The sequence below is a fragment of the Poecilia reticulata genome, linkage group LG5 (genome assembly GCF_000633615.1).
Source record: "Poecilia reticulata strain Guanapo linkage group LG5, Guppy_female_1.0+MT, whole genome shotgun sequence".
NCBI classification, from domain to species: Eukaryota; Metazoa; Chordata; class Actinopteri; order Cyprinodontiformes; family Poeciliidae; genus Poecilia; species Poecilia reticulata.
The window spans coordinates 6,225,206-6,241,191 of NC_024335.1; the positions used below are offsets into that span (position 1 = coordinate 6,225,206).

A 15,986-nucleotide genomic window follows, 5' to 3' on the forward strand; every position below is an offset into this window, starting at 1 on the left:
GAAATGATAATAAAAATAAGTCTCTTGATGTGCAAAGCCGAATTCGATTAAACTCAGTTCCGAAGAGAGTTTTTAAAATATCTTGAGTGGTATCGCCCATCCCTTTTGGATTCTTGTTTTGTTTTTAGTTAAGTTGTGGAAAAAAAAAAAAGGTAGGAGAAATGATCAACGCGTCACCCAAACAGCGTGACGTAACGAACAGTTTGGTACCCTGTGACGCCGTCAGGGACCACCGGCCAAATCACCGAGGTTCAAACTTTATATCGCTCTCTTGCTGTCATTACTACCACAAAACGTGATTATATATACTTTACATATTCAGCTCATGCCATGGTAATGGATTTTAGTTTGCATTTAAAGTTTTCTTGTCATCACATGGCACTTTTATGGCTGCGGTTACTAAATCCTACGTTCGGGAGTACATTGAACGCACCTCGGTCCGAGTTGATAATTGTTGACCGACGGAAAGAGAAAACAACTTCTCTTCTGTTTATCGTTCTGAATCTCGGTGTTTGTTAGCATTTTGTAGTAACTTGGACGTTTTTGTGTGTGTTTTTTTTTTTTTGTTGTTTTTTGTTTTTGTTTTGGACAATTCCCCCCCAAAAAAGGGCGTCTTTGTTTACACACATCACAACTCAAAGTTGTTTTTCGATTCAAGAGGACTGATGGCTCAAGCAGAGGTAGTGAACATTTATATATTTTCTTAATAGCTGGAAGAGCCGAAGCGTAAAACTTTTAAGACACAGCAGCTCTCCTGAAAGCACGGTTCTCCGCAAAAACAAGAGTGGAAGCTTCACACGGTGTGAAATCACCGTTGTACTTCGTTTTCGGATCCATCCAGCTGAACTTTGCAGACAATCTCAGTCGCAAAAGTAAACAGCGACTCCTCTTGCTAACAGAGGACGCAGTTCTGCACCGCAGACCTTGATAGGGCCATCAAAATAACACCATTTTTAGAAACGTTTTTGTCATGGCTGTTTTAAAAACAAAAATCAGCCACGTCTATTTAGAAAAACGCAAACTTAAAAGGGAAATTATCTAATCATTATTTAGCAGAAGCTAAGACGAAGTGTATTGTGTTTAATAGTGAAGATGTAACAACAGACGAATGTTTTAGCCTTTAATGAACACTTAGAACTTTAAACATGCATATTTTTGGAGTTTAGATTCAGCACGTTAAATAGTCATTTACCCAATAATGGGACTTTGCTGCAAGATGACTTGCTGTAATATTTATAGGATGACTGGAGAAGTTTGAATTTTTTCTTTTGCGTTGTCTAAAAGTTATACCCATCTGTTTGACCATGATCATCCATCTATCCAATTATCTATCAAATTTCTGCTGTTAGCTCAAAGTGAATTTTGTTTTTATATTTTAAAAATTGCCCCAAAAAGGCCTGAGAGATTTTTAAATTTGTGCCTGAAAACGTAAAAAAGATCGCAAGGCAAGACCCTATAACAGCATATTTTCTAACGTGCTTTACATGACTAGAAGGAAAAACTAAACAACAATAAAATCACATTGCAGTGACAAAATGCAAGGATAAACAATGACATTACACTTTCTGGTGTTCCAGTTAATATTAAGGCATCTCTAAGCAAAATGGATTTAGCCTTGATTTAAAGAACCCTGTGTTTAATCGGTTTTCTAGTCGTGTGTTCCAGATTAATGAAGTAYAAAAACTGAATGGTGCTTTTATTGTTGTGTTTTGGAAGATGTTTATTTCCTTTGTGGATTCTAATTCATTTCCAGAAGCGAAAATCAACACAAGCTCTACAGGCATTAAAGTGCTGCCTATTGCTTCACATAATCCTGTCTATACTTCTTCTTCCAGGAGTTGGAGCAGATCGTGACRTGGCTGACTGAGGAAGGTCTTACACCTGAGGCCTCCAAAGAGGCTCAGCTGGCTTTCCTGTGGCRTACCTTCCTTCACACTCGCAGCTGCCTGGACAGCGTGACCAWGGATCTGGAAGCGAAACGCTTGCAACATTTCGCAGAGATGGCAGAGGTAGATTATCACTGCTTAGCTAATCGGGCGCTGTCTGGGGCTGTAATGATGAGCAAGGCGATCTTTTTTGTCTGCAAGGTACGCAAGTCCTTGGAGCAGATCAAAATCTTCACAGAGCAGAAAGACGTTTTGGCTCAGGAGATACAAGATGAGAACGAACAGCTCAGAAAGCAGCTGCTGCACCTCGTTTCACTGCAAGGTAGGACTTTTACTTGCACTTTGTGTAAAAGTTAGAGTAATTATAGGCAGTTGACAAAACCTCTGGCATATTTTCAGTGCTTATTTCGGACTGCAGTATGAGCCACTTTCTGCTTCCTTATCTATTTTCCATTCTTAATAATTAATTAAATGTAGCACTTTATTGATGTGCTGTCTCTGCTATCAATATCTGTCTTCATGTTAACACCAGATCACCGAAACACTTTCAACCCCAGAAATGTAATGATTTTGGGTTAAATTACATCCGCCTCTCCGACTCCTTTCTTCCAGATTCCCAGATAAATGAAGTTGCTAAAATGTTGTACCAGCAGGGTCTCACTGAGCTGGTTCACAGCTCGCCCAGTGAGCAGGTGGCGTATCTCCTGGTGGAGAGGGCTTCCCTGCTTGAGACCAATCAGGATCCTRGCGATGGCGACCCAGAGAGTCGACTGAGGGCCCACACAGAGCCACTGAACCCCGACATATGTGCGGTTGGTGAAAGAATAGTACCAAAACTATTATTTTCGTAGTGTAATTTTTAAAGTCTTCACAGATAAAAACTGTCAAGATAAAAAAAAAAAGTGAGATTTATTGGGAGTCGAATTTGTTTTTATCTCAGTCCAGTGTTGAGACTCTAATGAATTCTGCTGCACTGGTTTGCAACCTGACCATTATAAACATTTGTCTGTGATGCTGATTAAGACCAAGAAGTGAATTCACATCACTTTTTAAAGACTCTGCATGAGTGACAGGGGCATTTTTGAACCAATTTTAAGGTGCTTTAATTGCTTTTTGAAAGTAATTAGACGATTCAKGTAACCTGAGAAGGATTATTGTGACCATTTCGTGTAAAAACTTAAAATAAATGTTGGRCTRAATTTGCTGACTGGAGCATTYGTCTTAAGAATATYTCTATTTTCCTTGGAGCTTTGTTTTTGTTTGGTTYTGTTGCATTTTTAATATGATCTAAGCCCATTTTTGTCCTTACAATTTTATAAAACAAAGATTTTTTTGTTCAGTTCGTATTTGTTTTTCTTACAGTGAAGTAAAATCTTACAAATTTAGAATTGTAACATTTGTACATTATTTTTTGCTTTACAATATATACTTATCACATACTCTATTTTCTCAATTCCTATATCATTTAGTTGTATTTGCTTAGTAATTATTTTACTTTATCTGTAGTAGCCTGAACATTTTGTTTGCATAATTAGTCTTAAGCTGTTAGCCCCTTTAAARCACTTTGCATTTGATTGATTGAACAATAGGTTGCAGCGGTTAAGTTAATATGTTTTCCCTTTTTCTTGATTATTATGTAAATAATTTCTGGTATTAATTGTAATTTTGCAGCCCGCCCACAAGAGGTCGCCACGACCTTTACAAAGCTCCTGGAAGAAAATATTTGGACTCCATAAGGCTTTGCAGAGCAAGCACACCTTCGTACCTGTATGTATACGAGCTTCTATATGCGACGCTAAGAAAACGTGCTAAGCTCTCTTACAGATTTCTTCTGTTTTTGCTTCTGTGTTCCCTTCAAAAATGCGAGAGAAAAAAAAATCACGTAAAGAAAACTTGTGTAAATACGAAATACAGTTTTAAAATTGTGATTTTAAAATAAGTGGGAAACGAAACAATCCAAACCGACTCAGCTCTATGTTAAAAACTAATAGCTCACTAAAGCTAAAACCAGGATTTGATGAGTGTTTGGGGGATTTTTCACATAGAGCTCGGTTGGCTTGGATAACTTTCTTTTCTCAGAACATTTGTCCAATATTACAGTTTTTTTCAGTTACGTTGGTGCATTTCTCAGAACATAACTATTCTCAGCAGTAATATGCCCAATCTTCATAATATTGCGTCTCTCATGCACATCAAGAAAAGCAGTTTCTAATTTCTTTCAATCAGTTGAAAATGCTTTGATATATCCATGAAAGTGATTATGTGCACTTCTTTACTTTTTCCTACCTTCTCTGTTGCTTTTGTCATGTTGACTAAAATGGGTAGTTATCTCTTGAATCATCTCAACCTAAGCAACATTTAAGCAAAAGTCTTAACATGCAAAGATGTCTTAACATGTTGGACATATTTCTACTGTATACTTCTTCATTAGCCTTTTCTTTCTAAGTCTGTCCTGAGTTGCTCACAGGTGAATCCTGACGTTCTCCAAATGTGTGAGGCATCTGCTCAACCGAAAATCAACCCGTTTTCTGAAATAGCTCAAAGTTGCACCTCRTGATCCATCAACTGGAATGTATATAGATTATGCTGTATAGCTGGAGCACAAGACGATGTTACGTTTCTGACAATGAGAARTCGAGGGACTGGACGGGGTCAGCAGCCAGAGAGAAGAGGAAGAAGTTTGGAGGCCAAACAGAAGAGGCTGAGGACATCTGCCWCTTTCCTGTTGCTCCAACATCATCAGGCAGTGGCCGTGTTCACCAACAGATGTTTAATTTTGAGAAATTAGTTAAGGATTTTGAGAAAGACATTGGCTTTTGCAGGTAATCTGTGGTGTTMTGTTTGAACAAACTGTTTGGGAAACGTGTTTACCGTTTTGCAAATGTTGAGAATGATTCGAGAAATGCACCAAAGCGACTGAGAAAACCTGCTAAATATCTTTATGGATCTTGTATCAGCACTGTCACACTAAGCAGCAGTGTATTCTGCATGCACTAACAAACTGTGGAACTGCTTTTCCACAAAGCACCAGCATGCATCTTCTGCATGCTGGTGCTTTGAATTCCTTAACGTCACGTTTTGTTTTTTGTTTTTTTTCAGTGATACTAATCTTGTACAMCAGCATCAGATAAACTTTGCATGACAGAAGTTCAAGCTCCACTCGTGCCTATTTCTCCAGATCGTATCTCAAGGTGTTGTCTCTGCCTCAGCTTGTTTTTCTGAATAATATTACTCAAGTCYTTCGTTGTTATTTGCCAACATTTAAGTTGCTTCAGATTTGTCCATTCTGGAAGCATGTGTCTTCATCCCCTTCCAGGGYRGGGAGACACCTTTGGCTGGTGAACAGAGACGTTTGGAGAAGGAGTGTTCCCGACTGGAGCGGGATGTGGAAGAAGGTTCCCGCAGGCTGGCCATGGCCCACAACGAGATCCGGCATTTGAAAGATGAACTGGAGTCCGCTCACTTTACCCAGAAAACATGTGGTAAAACCTATTAGTCAGTCACTTACAGAGTGGTAAAAATGGCTTCTTACAGATTACTTGTGTGTGTTTTTTTGTGACACCCCCAAATGTTTCAGATCAAATCAATTTTAATGTTAGACAAATATAAAAAAAAAAGGTCTGTGGGTCTTTTGTGACTTCCTGGATGAGTTGTTGATGCACTCAGAGTATTTTTGGTAAGCTGTATAGTGGCTTTGTCACCTTGCAGGCAAAAACTTTTTTACTAGAATTTCTTTAGATGGTTTATCATTTTTTTAGATGACATTAGGTGTCCCAAAATCAGTGTTAATCCATGATTTAACTGGGAAGAAATTACATTTTCACAAAAGCCCCAGGTTGGTTTGAGTAGCTTTGAGCTACTTTATTTTCAGGAAAGTAGCTTCTAATTTGTGTTTAATTAGATGATTGTCTGAAATAAAACTTTCATTATCGGAAAATCTGTGACAAAAAAAAAGAACAGAGGAAATCTTAGAATTTCTCATGTTTTCACGGCTCTTTTTGCCGGCCACCGTTTTAAGAGGAACCCTGTAAATGTAATATTTCTGCTTTCTGTGTTTCAGAGCCTGAGCTGCAGGCAGCACAGGAGGAGGTGAAGCAGCTCAGGAAGGAAGTAGGAAAACTAAAAGAATATGGTAAGCCATTATTCCCAGTTGTGTTTTAATTAACAGTGTTATTTGCACAAAGTTAAACATAAACCAAAAAAACCACCACAACATGTACAAAAACTGACCAGCTTGATAACATCAGTGATCTGAAAGAAGCATAATTTGCTCCAGAATTTCCTGCAGAGATCTGTGCCAACATTGGTCCTGATAAAACCAACACTAGCAGATGACTTGACTCCCTGAATCATTTACCAACGGTGGAATTTCTTATCTTAAAAATCTTCCCATTACTATTGAATGGCCTTTGCTGTATGATTACTTCATTCAGCTTTATTTTTAATTGTTTTGGACAGCACAACATGTCACAAAGTAACGGTTGCCCTGGATATAGGCCTTGCATTTGAATAAAAAGGTTATATAAAAGTAAGACCAGCGCCAGTTCGGCTTACAAGCAAACAAAACCCATTTCTTTTCAATTGATGCCTTAAATGTTCACGCATCAAAAAATCTGAAGCATATAAAAGTATACATGTGCACACATAGGGCTGTGGTTACTGATTTGTGGCTACACCTTTTTCTACCACACGTTTTCTTTCACTAAACTTTCCAGTGATATTTTTGAATACAGCCAGCTTCTTTAACAAYGACYTTTTGGCTCTGACCTTATAGAAAGTATTTGCCTGCTAGAAAACCAACAGAGAGAGCGAAACTGACAGTTAAAAACTTGCGGAGGAGTGCTATKTCTGACCAGATTCAGGTGGTTGATTACAAACCGTGTGCATCTATGAGGGACCACAAACAGGCAGAATGAGGGAAGGAAACCAACACAGGGCAGCTGAGTCAAGACTCAGTGTGATAAAATAATAACACTGATTAAAAATCCAACTGCATAAARATCAGAACATAAGATGACAAAAATACAGAGGAATGAACTGAGTACAGTAATATGGATATAAACAAACCACAGGGAATTGATCAAAAATACAAACGGAAAACGAAAACTCAGATTACCCAGGATCGTGACAAACTCMACAGACATAACGGCTTAAAAGTCTAATTAAACTAAATCCTATATGTCTCAGATTTTTAATTACGTAACTGAGAAAAATGTACTTTTATGATTTTCTAGTGTATTGATATGAAGCCGCATTATATTTAAATTGTCTTCTGAGTGTATGGGACATTATCAAAACCAACTACTGCTTTACTGAAAATTAACCAACATAATTTGTGAATATTTATCACCTATAATCAGACGAGTGAATAACTTAAAWTTTCTTGTTTTATATAAAGAAATGGTTGAGCTGCGGAAGGCCAAAGAGCTTAATGACCGTCTGGATGTTGAGATCGGAGCCTTGAGAAACAGAGTCCGCTTTCTGGACGCAGAGAAAAAGTCTCTGGAGAAGACGGTAAGAAACTTTCTGACACAAAATAGTTTGCATGAAGGGCAGATATGAACCATCCAAACCAAATTGGTGTTGGAGATTAAAAAAGAAAAAAGGACTGTAGATTCTTCTAGTCTGGAGAGTACATACAACCACAATGTGCGCTTTAATTTACTCTGGATATTTTATGATCCACATTGGATCAAAATGGGTTCAAATGTGTGTCCCCATTGACATTTGGATAATGTCAATAAAAATGAGCAGACAAACTGCTATTTTGGAGCAATCATCAATGTTCATGTTTAATTCTGACAGAATTGGAAGAGTTTGTTTAAATATCTTGGTTTTCTTGCAGAGACCTGCTTTTTAAATACAGTCTATACATTTTCAAATGGGTTTTGGTTGAAATAATATTAACATGCTTTATCTATTTGAAAAAAAAATTCTACCTTTATCGGAAAAGGAAATTTGAAAAAAATAATTTACATTTAAAGATCCGTTTTAAGAAAACTAGGGCAAACCTAGTTTTGCAGTGAGAGCATGCTTTGCTGTTTTTTGTTTTTTTTTYCCCAAACAAACYGTGAAGTGAAGTGAAGAAACAGAAACCACGATSTGRTTTTCTATTTATAGACATTTCAGTAAATGTTTGATCGTCCTTCTGACCGTCTGTAAGAGGACTGCAGTGCAGCGAAATAGTAAATCACAGTATTTGTCATCATCCTTGAAAATCATCCTGGTTTAATTTATTAATCCTGTTTTAAAGAATGCATTTGGTTTGTGGATGGACTTTAGCATTGAAGAGATGAATTTTCATCCTTGAATCATAATTTATAAACTGCTGCAGCCAAATGTTACACAAGATTTATAAACACCAGCTGTTCAAAATTAAAGAAACACAAATTAAGTCGCAAACAGCTWTTATAAATCCAGGTGAAAACGATAAACTCGGATTTTTCTGACTCTTTTCTTTCTTTATCATATCGATCATCATCCTCTGTGAACTTCATCATCTCAGTCAAATATATTATTCTACCAAAGTTTCCAACCAAGCAGCATTGAACTGGACTAAATCTAGAGCTAAAACTGCCAGAGTATAATTTCTTAATATTTCTTAATATTAAGAAATATTAAGAAATTTCTTAATATTAGAAATTTCTAATATTTCTTAATATTAGAAAGTGTATTTTGAACTTAATTTCTGCAGTTATTGTATTAGAAAGATTGATATACTGTCTGAATGGGAATGCTTTTAATATAAGGTGGGAATGTGTTCAAAATTAAAAGACCAGTAATGTGAACCCRGATGATGCATATCTTTCAGTTTATGTATAGATTAGTTACTTTTCTCAAATAATTTATGTAATTTATGTACATGCCTCYTGTTTTTTGTTTTCTATATCTATKCTGTATAAGTTTTGTCCTGTTATTGTTCTTTTTTCTTTTTTTTCTGTATAAAATTTCAAACTATCTAATAACTCAATATTTAAAAAAAAAAAAAAAAAGAAAGTGTATTTTTTTAGGATTGTGTGAAGCAGCAATTTACAACTTGACTTTTAAAACGTTGCACATCAATATGAAAATCAGTTTGATCCTGAGCTTCGGTCTAACGGCTAAATCCAACGGCACATTTGAATGTTTTGATTTAAAAAAATACTGSCAGTTGTTATTAGCTGAAGAAGTGCAAACGAGTTGCATCTGAGCGGTGCTGAATCTGTTTGTTTTAGATGGCGTGTCAGCAGGAGGACGTTGAGCGGCTGGAATCAGCCCTGCAGGGGCAGCAGATGTTATTAACGATAGACGTACAAGCTGACCAGGACAGAGGAGATGATAAAGTAAGTCTCTTCACTTGAACTGGAAATGCAGGACATGATCCAATACATCCAGAGCCTTTCATTGGCTGATTCAGATTTGCATTACTGAGGCTTTTAACATAGTTTTGATTTGTCTGAGCTGCGTTTTTCTGGAGATGTTTCAGTCACAAACTGTTTGGAAGCTTCATTATGTAGTTTAGGAGAATAAATTATGTTGGAACATTTCAAAGCTCTGCATCTTAACCCATAAACCAGAACTGCGGTGAAACATCTGATGATAACTTTGCTAAATAAACCAGCTGGTTGCACCACGAAACTAGTGCAGCCAGCTCCAGAAATGATGAAAAGATGCAAACATAGGAGAGAAAAATCACCCGTTCATCATCCTGTTAGCATCGACGGACCAATAAAATCCAGAGTTGTGTCTTTTTGGACCATTCCAACACGTTGGTCAACACACAACAGYTGTTGGTTTGGGCTAACAGGAGTGTAACAGAGGCAGAGGGACTGTAGGGTTGGTCTGTAAATGTATTAAAAAAAACAAAAACAACATTAATTTAAGTATCTGATGTATTGGTGCTGTGTGGGAGACGAGAGCTACAGTTTCTCTGAGGGAAAGTCCCAAAGTTTCTATATYRATCTATTTTTAAAGCCGTTCAAGATGCACATGCAGATTTTTTCTTTCTAAAGACAGAAAGAGGAARTGTGAGGAAGAGCTCAYAGTGTCTAAAACCATTTTATTTCATGGTAAAATGCATAGTAGACGCACATACACCCAAAATAACTGGTTTCAGTTCTTAACTGACCACCAGCAGTAGTTAGGTTGGTAAATGTGAAACATTTCAGGCCCGTAACTTTGTAAGAGCAGTTTGTAAATGTAAACTTTTATGAGATGTTGTCAACTAAATGACCAAYTACAAGGCAGTCAGACTGAATGCAGCTTGAATAAAGAAATATTGGCATGATTTCAGTTGGTTACAAACAAAAAAACATATTAATTTGAGTACTTGATGGTCCGGTTGAGGTGTTTTCTTTTGAAACAATCTGTTGCGTCTCCTTGGAAACCGCCTGTGCTGTGATTGACATGATTCGAAATATTCACCTAACRAACTGACAGAGATCTGCTCTGGTTTTCCTGCAGATGCCAGGAGCTGACCTGACRACGGATGATAAATCACACGTAATTTTGCAAGAACACTCAACTGCACAGACACAACAAGCCATGGAGAAGAAGGAGGGAGGTGTAAGTAGACACAGCTGCTAGTGAGAGACGGACATTTGAATCTGCTTCTTCACACAGAAAAATATTTGCCGTTTGTGAAATCGTCTTTATTTGAAGTAACGGTGAAAGTTTCAGTGCTTGATGCCCTTATCTGTGCACCTTCTTGAATTGTTGTGAAAACTTTTATTTCCTCTTGCAAATTGAAAACCACAGAAATGTTTAACATCCATGCCAGGTGTTATTTTGCCGCTGCTGATCTGTGTGATGCTGTTGTCGTAGGTTGAATCTCTGCAGGAGGTAGTGAAGCAGTTGGAGTTGGCCGTCAGGAACCTACAGGGTTCTTACATGCTTCCCACAGGCCAAGCTAGTGATTTAACGAATGTATGTTAGTTTTAAGGCTTACTTCTGGCTTTCAGCTTGTACAGTTAATTGGAAACAGTCTTTTCCTCTYGCAGATTTCTTCTGTTTTTACTTTTTGTCTCAGGTTTCATAGCATCAAGCAAAATTTGATTTCAAACGAACGTGAGTAAACAATCTTCTAACTGGTATCGGCATCATTAACTGCTGTTAGTTTGAAGAATGCATCAGAATTGTTTTAATTCAACCACGTTGGAGTGTTTTCACCCAAAATTGGCCTGTTGATTTATTGGCCATCAACAACAGGCTGAGCCAATCAAAAACTGAGCTTTAGTGTTTTTTTTACTGTCTTAATTAATAACAGTGCTTGGCTGAACCACAGGGGGAAAAAGTACCAACATCAAACCTAATGGTGCACAGAAACTCCTGCCATTTTAGCAAAGCTTTTAGTTTTTCCCAAAGTGACTCCAAATGCAGCAGTGATTTATTTATTGAAACTTTTAAGAGAACAGCAGAATCCTGTATTCAGAAAATATATTTATTTAAATGCTAACCACAATGGTTGGCTTTATTAAAGATATTAACATCTTCTTAGTCATTTTATTTTAGTGTTTTTTATCCTAACAAAGAAATGTATTAAGTCAGTTTTTGTTTGGTTTAAATATTTTTTTCCCTCTATAAATTTAATATAAAGAGACAAAAAAGAAGAAATTTGGAAGGGGCAAATACTGTTTTTGCAGCTCTTTGTGTTGCTCTGTTTCCATCTTTATTTATTATAAACACCATAAATATTTTTGAGAGGAAGTGCAAAACTGTTGTTCCATGACTCGATTCCATATCTATTTATTTATTCTTTCAGTTCATAACAACCGACAAAACTCCGGTCGATGAAACCTGCAAGAATGAGCAAAAAGACATCAGTTGTCAAACAAACTGCCCCGTGGAGAAGCAGCCAGAAGTGAGCGAGCGAGCGGGGAAATTCAAAACAAACATAATGTGGTATCTATTCACATGCAGCTTCTTTTTGTCCCTGCAGGACGAGTGTCTTCAGGTTTTACAGAATTACCAAAGCAACATTAACGACTTTCTAACCGTTAGAGACATCTGCTCACAGCTGGAGCAGTCCAGCAGGACAGAAGAGTTTCCCTCACAGGACAGCTCCACACTCGAGGTAACCCGCGTCATCCGGCCGGATCAGGTTTTAGACTGTTATTCATGACATGCAACAAGCCGCCCAGCTGAGCACTCGGGAAAGATACCGACAGCATCTCTTCCTGTTTTTGCTTTTTGTTCTGCGATGAAGGAGTGTTCTGAATGTCCCGAAGGAAGGCAGGCTCTGATGTTTGATGATGACGAGCGGGAGACTTATAAGGAGCAGATCTGTAAAGCCCTTAACTGTATTGATGAGGAGCGAAGGTAACGCGCCCGAATTAGTGATTTGTTTATGAATCTGCTTTTTCAGAAAAGTTGAAAAGTTGCTTTTAATTATGCCACAAAAATACAGAAATTTATAATTGGGTTCTTTGACTCAGTTGCTATAAAATCTACTGGTAATAAAATGTGATCAAGTGTTTTGGACTGGAGTTTCTGCATCACTGAAGCCACGTGGGCAATAAGTCCTTTTTGTGTGAAATTAATTTTGAATGAACGCCTCAGACATTTTTAAAGGTTTGTGTGATTAAAACGCGTCTGTTTTTTCATCACACCTGTTTGTTGTGTCCATCATGTCTAGTAAATACCACAATATGAAGGAGAGATTATTGGAAAAGCTGTCTCGAGCCAARCAGAAACTGGATGAAGAAACAATGTGGCGGGACAAGAAGATCAACAATTTGGAGAGGGAGTTGTCCCTGTGCTACCACTCACTGAAAAAGGTGAGGCTGCTGATCTGCTGCTGCTTATGAAACGTGCATTGGTGAAGGATTTTTGGCTAGCACTGATTATTTGGTACACGGATGTCCAAACTTTTGGTAGCGTGAGCCAAAACTGTCAAGACAAAAATACCCGCAGGCCCCCCMAAAAATTATATTTTTAATAAAAACTCGCACTGTGACTTTTTTTTTAACTTATTCAATAATGTAAAGGTTGAATTATACAAACTGTATGTGTTTTTTTGTTGAAAAGTGATGTGCAAACTATTGTAGGGCTCAAACTCTTAGGAGGTTCACCCTATTGAAAGAAATATTTATCAGGCGCCTCATGAAAGAAATAATAAAAAAAGTGAATCAGTCAACAATTCAAACTCTGTCTTTGGAACTGGATGGATCTTGTTCTTGCAAAGATTACAAATAATTTGGTTATTTAAAGATTAATACTATAAGGAGATTTTAAGATGATTTCAATTTGTCTGTAATAATTAAATATAAAGTTTCCATCTGCATCAGACACCTGTGATGGCGGCGTTGCTCTTGAACGTCAGCCAGCGGGCCGCACAGAATCGGTCTAGGGAGCATAAATGGCCCTCGGCCCACACTTTGAACACCCCCGATTTAGTATTTTTAACCCTGTTTTTCTAAAAGGACTTTTCATAAGCACCCGGTGAACTGGAGCAGTGATTTAACTAAACCTTCGTGAGGATAAAAGTTTTTTTTTTTCTGCTCTCATCTGCATTTGTCTTTCTAATGTGATTTCTAAATCAGCATTTTGAAGGCAGTTGTGCATCGATGAGTCGCCTTCCTGTAACGACTGCATTGTCTGAGTCATATTCCTCTTGTAATGACGAGAATGCTGAACTCTAACTTTATCGTTTTTGTTCCAGGAAAAGGAAGTCGTTGAGTGCATAAGAGTGGAAAACGARCGGCTGCTTAGCGAGAGGAGGAAGCTGTTACAGCAGATCAGTGAGGAGGACGACAACATGAAAAACATCAAATTAACAGCCTGTGTGTCTAAAAACAGGTGCCGAACCATCCACCGAAATTCAACGTYATATTTTAAGTTTCGATCAGAGGACATCACCTGAAGCAGAGCTAGATAATGCTCAAAGTCATAAGATGTGACAGAGACAYAYGTTTACTTTCTGGCTTTGATTTTCAGTGGTATAAAGAAGAATAATTAAAGAAATTATGTAGTTTTTACGGCTGTGATTAGGAAATGCATCACATTTACGTGAGGATTTTAAATTTGCACTGCCAGTCGTTGTTCGTGAYGGGTTCTTCCGGCCCAGAAGTCTTGTTCTGATGTGTGTTTGTTTCCGTCTGAAGGGTGCAGTATTTGGAGACGGAGAACAAGAATCTGGGGAACAAAGTTCTGCAGATGTCCAACCAGATTTCCACCCTGGAACGCAGGATGCAGAACATGCAGTTTATGCATTTTACTGAGGTAAGTGTCACTGTTAAAAATCCACAACTCAATAACAAACCCAGTTTAGAACAATATTAGTAAGACGGGGTTTCATCAACATTAATTTAAGAGCTTAAGAAGCCTAATTTATGCGACATGGACCATTACACATTATGTAGCACATTATATTTAACAAGTCAAACTTAAATGTGTCTTTTTATTAAAATACATTGAAATAAAAAAGTTCTGCAGGTCTTAGTAGATGCATTAAAGAAAAACTGTGCTAGAATCACAATGAAAAGTTTAACGGAGGTAAAACTGTTGAACAGATAAACAGATATGAACTTAAACCTCTAATTGGCCTCAAGTCAAAACGATCAACTACAGAGTGAAAGTAAACTCAAGCATACATTTTTTTAGTTTCTTGGTATTATCAAAGTGGCCAAGAGTTTGAGAATTAGTTTAAAACTGATTTATGTTGCAAAACTACTGCTTTTTTTTGGGACAAATTCTTGTCAAACATGCTGACTGATTCTGTTCAGTGAAAGCCACAAAAGCTAATTAGTTTTTATAGGGATTGTCTAAACGAATCTGAATTTTCCAGAGTAAAAAGTTATTTTATCTCATAGCAAGTATGATATAGATATAAAAAGTGAATAATATCTAATGATTTATGAATTATGCAATACATAAGACTAAATAAGGAATAAACTAACTTTTAACCAATGATTTTTCCTTTCATTGACATTTAAAGCTGCGATGTGGTTTTGCGCAGCATGAAGTTTCGTTTTCTTTGAGCTTTTTTTTTTCTTTCTTTTTTTTTATTTTTTTTAGCTTAGTTCTGTGCTGTGGATTTTGATAAGATTTGTTCTAGATGACCAGAAGTGCTAGACAGTGTTTTTGTTTGCTTACCGGCATAAAATATTTATCCACAGTGTCACAAATTACGCCGTTGGCCAAATGAATAATTAATAACAAATCTCATGTCTTGGTTTGACTTCATTAGGAACTTCAGAAAATGTCGACTCTCCCACAGAAACTTTCGCCCGTCTCGGTTCACACAGCGAGGTGAGCCTGACTCCGAGTCCGAACTAGCTGGTCAAACGTCTGATTGGTAGAATAAATGTGATGTTTGTGTGCTTCCTGGTTTTAAAGGATGATGCTGTCTGAGATTCAGGACCTTTCGGAGGTTCCTCCAGAGTGCAACGCTAAGCGGTCGGATCTGATTTTCTCCCCTGACAATTCAGCTTCTGTGGCCTTGAATCGAACCACGGAGCTTGGCTACCTCAACCTGACTTCACTGCAGAGTCTCTCAGACAAGTCAAGTCTAGATTCTGGTCTCATTGCCTCTGAAAATACAGCTCCCTGAGCTTTTCTATCTAAAATATGATAAAACTGCGCTGAAACTATTGTGTTTGCCTTTTAATTTAAAGTGATTTGTCCTGTGTTTTCCCACCACAGTTTGCGAGGAGCGGTCATAGGAAAATCATTTGGACTTTATTTTTGCTTAGGCTTAAACGAGAAGGAAAAACTGAGATGGAAAAACTTACCATCAGATATTAACGATTAACTGTGTGACAGCAAGAAAAGTAAAATTTCCACTGGAATTGTTTTTGTTAAAACCACAAGCAAAAATGATGAAGAAAAAAACTAAATGAGCTCCAATGTGGTTGTGACCTCTTTTTCTTTGAGCACTTCCTGCACTATGTAATGTATGCTTTCTCAAAAACGGCAAAGTAAAGGTGAAAGCATTGCCATATTTTATTTGTTTCAAAGGTTTTTACATTCATTTATTTCAAGCTGTCTTCGACAGAAAATTGATAAACATGTTCAAAAGTTTCATAAATACGAAAATATGATGCTGACTTGAGTGCCGTATTTGAGGTTTCAGTGCAGAATGTTACATTGTAAATATGTGGAACGATATAAATTATTATATAT

The 15,986-nt window shown here is 37.3% G+C and overlaps 1 protein-coding gene across 1 annotated transcript; it reads left to right on the top strand.

Annotated features, from left to right (window-relative positions):
* The first annotated feature begins 491 nt into the window (after window positions 1–491).
* LOC103464477 (coiled-coil domain-containing protein 30) lies at window positions 492–15,455 on the top strand. The gene is made up of 19 exons (XM_008408607.2): window positions 492–680; window positions 1,836–2,009; window positions 2,088–2,208; window positions 2,499–2,698; window positions 3,558–3,653; window positions 5,203–5,368; window positions 5,947–6,018; window positions 7,285–7,400; window positions 9,101–9,208; window positions 10,329–10,430; window positions 10,689–10,790; window positions 11,626–11,724; window positions 11,803–11,937; window positions 12,070–12,182; window positions 12,499–12,640; window positions 13,525–13,661; window positions 13,967–14,084; window positions 15,052–15,113; window positions 15,201–15,455. The coding sequence occupies exons 1-19, from the start codon at window positions 666–668 to the stop codon at window positions 15,412–15,414; spliced, it is 2,292 nt and encodes a 763-aa protein (XP_008406829.1). The 5' UTR covers window positions 492–665; the 3' UTR covers window positions 15,415–15,455.
* The last annotated feature ends 531 nt before the right edge of the window (window positions 15,456–15,986 follow it).